Source organism: Apis dorsata, unplaced genomic scaffold, assembly GCF_000469605.1.
Source record: "Apis dorsata unplaced genomic scaffold, Apis dorsata 1.3 scaffold_326, whole genome shotgun sequence".
In the NCBI taxonomy this organism is placed as follows: domain Eukaryota; kingdom Metazoa; phylum Arthropoda; class Insecta; order Hymenoptera; family Apidae; genus Apis; species Apis dorsata.
The window spans coordinates 173443-180075 of NW_006263594.1; the positions used below are offsets into that span (position 1 = coordinate 173443).

Here is a 6633-nt window from a genome sequence, read left to right on the forward strand (position 1 = left end):
GATTCGTGTATTGTCTCGTTTAATGGTGCAGAAAGAGAGATCTAGTAAGAGAGAGGAGGGAAGAAAAGGGGAGAAGAGATAAGATTAATATACAGGGAAAGAAGAAACCAGAGAATATGTATACACGTATGATTTATATTAGGAATATCCAGATTGTGCAAATCCTTTGGAAGATCGATTTTCTCGAGAATGTGACGAGCACGTTTCTTACAAAACGCCTGTGACAATCGATCCTCCTAAAGGATTTTCGTACATATATATTATTTTTCATTCAACGTAATTCTGTATTGATTTTTTTTTTTTCAGAAGATATGGCTCTAGGATGAATGCGCGCAAGTTTGATAACTTTGATTTATTTGTAATGCTTTTACATATAGGAATTCGCATCGCTATATTCTATAAAATATAAATATGGCAATCTGATTCGCACGATATCACATTATATTTATAATGTATACTTAAAATCTAAAAGAGAGTCGATGTTCAATAAATTGATTTGTATATCTCGAAACATGTATCATAAATAACGATACATTTTTGCTTCGTTCGTTACAATGATAATTTAAATAATCTTTAACATCATAGATAGAATACGGTTGTTGATCTTTATCGGAATATTTATCGAGTACTACACTTTTGTTACAAGTTAAAACGGAACGGAAATATCTTTTATCAAACGAAAAATGAATAATAATTTTTTTCTATAATATTAATAATAATAATAGTAACAGAAACGTACGAGGTTGCCTGTTTGTTTAAGTAGTTTACTTAATGGCAAATAAACGAGATATATAAAAAAAAAATGATAAAAAAAAACAAAATTTTCCATTGCACGTTCAAGTAAACCGAATCGATAGACTAAATTTATTACCGGTGTTAATAATACTGAATAATGTAAATTAACCGTATTATATCATTTATGTTTCTAAAATACTTACATAATTGAAGAATGAACACAATATTAATAAATATTCTTGCATGAATTCGGCGCAAAAAAAAAAAAAAAAAATCAAAAATATAAGAAAATATAAAGAATTAAAAATACAACGATATAAAAAAGAACACTTTTTTTTTTTTTACGAAATAATTTATTCGGTGTCGGATGCCATTTCATCCGTAATGTTCAAAGAGGGACTGCTGCACTCGGATATAGAGCAATCACTTTCATCGTTGTTCCTCTGCCCGAATCGTCTCACGTACGACACAGGCGTCGCATTGTTTTTCCTTGTTTGCTTGTTCTTACAAATCCCGTAATGGCGATACGGTACTTTAGCAGCTTTGAAAATCCTGTTGCAAAACTCGCACGTGCTTATCCTCCCGCACTCGTTTCGTATGTGATGGGTCAAACTTTTCCTCTCCTTGAAACAATGGCCGCACGTTTTGCAAACATGCGAGCTGCTGTTCACCGAACGCTTATTACACTTCGCCTCCGGATTCTTCAGGCAATTCCTCTTCATGTGCGATGACAAATTGGTGGCGCGAAGAAATGTTTTCTTGCACAATTTGCAAGAATAAGTCGTCCTGTATTTGTTAAGATCCACCGCATCCATCCACTCGGTGACGGTTGAGGCGGTGCTGCTGATCGAATCCCTTCGCATCCTGTTATCCTCGTTGCTCGGCCCGGCCATCTCTTCCTTTTCCCCCACTTCGTTTCTCTTCCTTGCGAACGAACCCCCCTCCTCCTTCCTCTTATCTTCTTTCCTTTGCTTCCAACTTTCGCCCCGCCAACTCTTGTTAAAAACTCGTTCTCGCGAATTTCCCCCCCTCTGCCCCACTCTCCTCTCCGAGCTCGCTCTCTCCTCGCAGTTCTCTTCGCGCTCGCGCCACTTTTCCACCCGCTCGCGCGAATTCTCGAGTTTGGACAAACTTTCGCTTTGCCCGCGCGTATCTTTCCTCCCTTTGCCCTTTCCTCCTCGTATGCTCCTCTCCTCCTTGGCCGCAGCCAACTTTCCCCTTCCCTCGTTCCATCCTTGATCGTATAATTTTTTGTTTAACTTGTTTAATTTAGGAGGGGGACTGCTATCCAATCGGATGCAAGATATATCCATTTCTCGCTCGCTCTCTGCCCATTTAATCGATATTTTATCGCTCATTTCTTCGCTCGTATCTTTATTTCTTCCTTCCTTCGCGCCTCCCTCCTTCCAACCGTTTTCTCCGCTCGAAAAACTTTCGATACTTTCTTTGTTGCTCGCGCTTTCATCGTTTAAGTTTCCGCGAGACTCGTTCTCGTCGATTCGTCGTTCGATCGAATTTTTCTTCTCGCGATCGAATAGGCTCGAGCTCGTCATCTTTTCATGATTATTCACCTTGTGCACCACTCTTGCGATCGGGCGGATGCTTATCTCCTCATTTTTGTTCAACGCGTACAGTATCCTCTCGAGCTGCTCCGCCTCGAATCTCGTTCTCTTTTTCCTCGACGCGTTTCCTGTAACACAATTCGAGTAATAATAATTTCCGTTTACATTTGCTTTGAAACTTGAAGAAGGGGAAGGAATAAAGAGAGAAAAAAATCAAAGAAGGGGGATTAAAAAGAAAATAGTAAGTTAAGGGGAAAAAAGAAAAAGAAGAAGAAGAAAACCCATTGTAGTCGTGTTTCTACAGCCGTTATCGTGCAGAGGAAAGAAAAACGAGGCAAGGAAATGGTGAAAAAAAAAATGGAAAGAGAGGAAATCGGTCGAACGAGTAAAAATAATGGCGAACGATCATCGTAATTTCTCCTTTTATTCTCATTACACGCTTTCTTACGTTGTTACAATTTAAGGATTAACAAATGTTAGCTATGAATTCTTCTCATAATAATATACAAATACGAAGATCTAAATAAAAAGAAAAAAAAAAAGATCCTTTTCAAAGTCTTCCTAACCCAATACAAAAGAGTCTAAAAATATATTATTTTAATCACAAGTATCGCATACAAACTTATAGAACGAAGATCTTTTTCTCGTTCCTCAATGAGATATTTAAATTGAATTGAACACTGATTCGAAAAAATTTTTTTCTCTTGCAAAAATTTTCGTTTCGATTTCGTTAATTGTGTGCATACCAATGATCAATCATTTTCCTTAACAAAATCTTCGCAAAGGAAGAAGTTGCTTGAAATTAGCAGTTAAAGCCTTTGCTTCTGAGACACTTTGTATATTATATTCAAAATCTTAATAATTTGAAAATGGATTTTGGATTTCGAGGAAGGAATAAAGTTGCAAGAATATTGGATAAGAAACTTAAGATATTTTCATTTCTTAGTTTTTTTATGTTGCATCTTTTCTCTTTAAAATTACGACGATGGTTTTAACACGAACGTGTGTGAATTAATTTGATTTTATTCATTATATATATATATATATATATAGCATATATAGTATATATATATACTATTACATAGAACTTCGCAATAGTTTTGTAAAAAAAATTATAATAAATCGAATGATATTACATCATGCTTAAAAATTTAAAAAAAAAATCTTTAAATCAAAATCATCGATTTCGATAATCGAAGAACAGATTATGCATTACTGCTAATTGTGTGATTTATATGATCATGCATACAGAATATCTAATATGATGGTATTTTGTTATAAATACGAAACGAAAATAAAAAGATTAATTTTATGTATATTTGAAAATTAAATAGTAAAATTTTCCAAAATAAATAGAAACTTTTTCCGAATTAACCGAATCAATCGTTACTAAGTAATGGCAAGAAAATAATTTAAGATATAAAACGTACAAAAAAAAATAAATAAATAAATAAAAAGAGAATCCTGTACTCCGTCACGATATGTTTAAAGTAAAATAAGATATAGATTAATATCAATAATATCAATACAAATACCATTTATAACAAAACACAATTCGACAAGACAAAATTGTAATAAATAATAAATTGTAATAAACTTTTATACTAATTAAATAAAAAAAAAATAAAAAACAAAAAGAATTTCACGAAATAAATTATTCACTGTCCGATATAATCTCGAATATAAAATTCGAAGTGGAACTATTGCATGGAATCTAACAAAACTGTCTAATAAATATTTTCATACTAATTAAATAAAAAAACAAAAGCAAAAAAGAATTTCACGAAAAAAACTATTCGAGTAATATAATCTCGAACATGAAATTCGAAATAGAAATATCGGACACGATGGAATCTAAGACAAAACTATATTTTCATACTAATTAAATCCAAAAAAAACAAACAAACAAACAAACAAAAGCAAAAAAGAATTTCACAAAATAAGTTATTCGCTGTCCGATATAATCTCGAACATAAAATTCGAAGTGGAACTATCGGACACGATGGAATCATTGGCATCGTGGCTACGAGTCGACCTACTGCGAAACATCACGGAAGTGGCATTTGTTTGTTCGCACCTTCTCTTGCACGCTTCCCGATGCCTATACGGCACCTTCGCCGCCTTAAAATCCTTCTTGCAGAATTCGCACGTGCTAACCTTTCCGCATTCGTTCCGCGCGTGAAAGGTTAAATTCTTTCTGTGCTTGAAACGGCGCCCGCACGTGTCGCAAACATACAATGAGTCGATGAAATCCTTTCCGTTGCTACGCCTCCTCATCGTGTCTGGATTCCTTGGGCAGGTTCTGTTCACGTGCGACGACAAATTGGTGGCACGGTGAAACGTCTCTTCGCACCACTCGCACCTGTAACTTTTCGCGTACCTCCTCGCGTCCCCGGCGTCCATCCATTCCGAACTGCTGCTCGCCGACCATCTTTCTCCCTTTACCTCCCCGTTGCTCTCGCCCTGTTCGCGAAGCATTTCGTCCCGACCCGCGAGCCTCTCCATCCGTGCCTCGGTGATCATACTGGACGACGTCAGCGCTTCGTTCTCTATCCGTACGAATGAAATTTTCTCCCTCCCGTCCCCTTCCCCCGGGCTTCTCCTCCGCGCCTGTATTTTCATCCCCTCCCTTTCGTCCTCTTCCCCGTTTCCGTTACGCGCCAACACGAACGAGATTCTCCTTCGAAGTGAGCCTTTGCTCGGACTGTTTATCCGCGCGAACGAGTCTCTCTCCCGTGTACTGTCGTTGTTGTCATTATCGTTGTCGTTTTCATCGCACGTGGACGATTCCTTGCGCGGGCTTATCTTTCGTTTTGATAATAATTCGTGTTGATCGCAATATTCCATCTTCGCGCTGTTGCGTGGAATTTTCAATCTACGTTCCTTCTCGTTCCTGTTTCGAGAGCTTCGTTTGCAAGGATTCTTTACAAACATTCTTCTTCTCTCTCGCGTCGCGTCCTCGTCACACGCGGACGATTCCCCCTCCGTGAGCGAGACGATTTCGTTCAATTCCCCTGGATCTTCGGATCTTGCCGGACCTCCTTCTCGAAAGTTCTTTCTCCGGCGCGACTCCTTGAATTCGAACATCTTGCACGCGCTTGTACCACCCTTCGTCGCGTCCCGTCGAACGATCAGCTTGGTCTCTTCGAGAATTGTGGGTCGTGCCACGCGGGTCTCGCGGGTGAAACTCGTCACTTTCCCTTTGCCGAACATTCTCCCTATAACACAATCACAATAATCAAATAAAATTGCGCCCCTTCTTCCACAAATCTTGAAAAAAAAAAGAGAAAATAAAAAAAAAAGAAACGTGACACAAAGAGAATTCAAACCACGAGGAAGAACAAAGAGAGGTGAAAAAAAGAAAAAAGAAAGAAGACACACCGTAGAGACGTGTACGTATTTCATCATGCAAAGAAAAGAAGAGAGAAGGGGGAAGAAAAAAAATAAAAAAAAACGAACGACGAGGAGAGGAAGAAAATCGATCGGCCTACTATCAGTGGCAATCGCGAGCTGATCATTTGCGATTCCTTTTTTATTCTCATCGTACATTTTCTACAATATAATTTTGAGAGCTACAATACAACCATCTATTCTAATGATCGTCATGCTTCTCGCAACGCGTGTCATAAATTCCAAGATTTATAATTAAGGGAGGAGGGAAAGGGGCGAATGAAGAAAAAAACAACGATGCTTTCGACAGTCTTCCAAAATTTCTCCATCTCTCTCCATCTCTCTCTCTCTCTCTCTCTCATTCACTCACTCACTCACTCTCTCTCATTTCTTCATAGAGTTTGCGGATTCAATGTTTCGACGAATGGCAAATGCCGATCAATCTTAACGCGAGGATATCTGAAAACATCGAGCACCATATCAGCGAACGCATATCTCAATCACACAAGTATCGTGAAGAACGATAATTGGTTACGAACACGAGGAAAGCGAAATTAAGAAAATTAATCGCGATCGTTTTCTTTCGTTTCTCGTCGTATTCCTCCTCTTTAACGGATATCTTATGTTACATTTTACTTCACACACAAAGGAGAGTATACGATGCTAACGGATATTCTAAAATACGATACAATGTACTCGGTGTGTTTCTTCTTCTTAGGAATGGGATATTCGAAACCCTTTGAAATTTCTTTTACAATTCAAAAACTTTCGAAACTCGAATAAGAAAAAAAAAGGAATTTTTATAAATTTTGGAAAGTTGAAAAGTTGATTTAAAAAAAAAAAAAAATTAAAATTTATTGAGATTCCAATCAATTATAAGCTTCGAGTTTTTGTTTTTTTTTTTTTTTTGAAAACACAGGTTTCGACCCATCTCTACTCTCGTTAT

General features: G+C 37.3%; 1 protein-coding gene and 1 long non-coding RNA gene across 2 annotated transcripts in view; both read right to left on the bottom strand.

The window, feature by feature from the left end:
- Positions 1–1075: 1075 nt before the first annotated feature.
- Positions 1076–6633, bottom strand: part of LOC102678584 — a 40212-nt gene continuing 34654 nt past the window's right edge. The window contains exon 8 of the mRNA XM_006617817.2: positions 1076–2425. Coding sequence (XP_006617880.1) covers positions 1089–2425 — 1337 coding nt within the window. The 3' untranslated portion in view covers positions 1076–1088. The remainder of the gene's footprint in view (positions 2426–6633) is intronic.
- The window catches only part of LOC116185911, a 21086-nt gene continuing 19676 nt past the window's right edge, over positions 5224–6633 (bottom strand). The window contains exons 2-3 of the long non-coding RNA XR_004150801.1: positions 6615–6620; positions 5224–5238 (exon numbers count right to left, since the gene is read on the bottom strand). This is a non-coding gene — a long non-coding RNA (uncharacterized LOC116185911). The remainder of the gene's footprint in view (positions 5239–6614; positions 6621–6633) is intronic.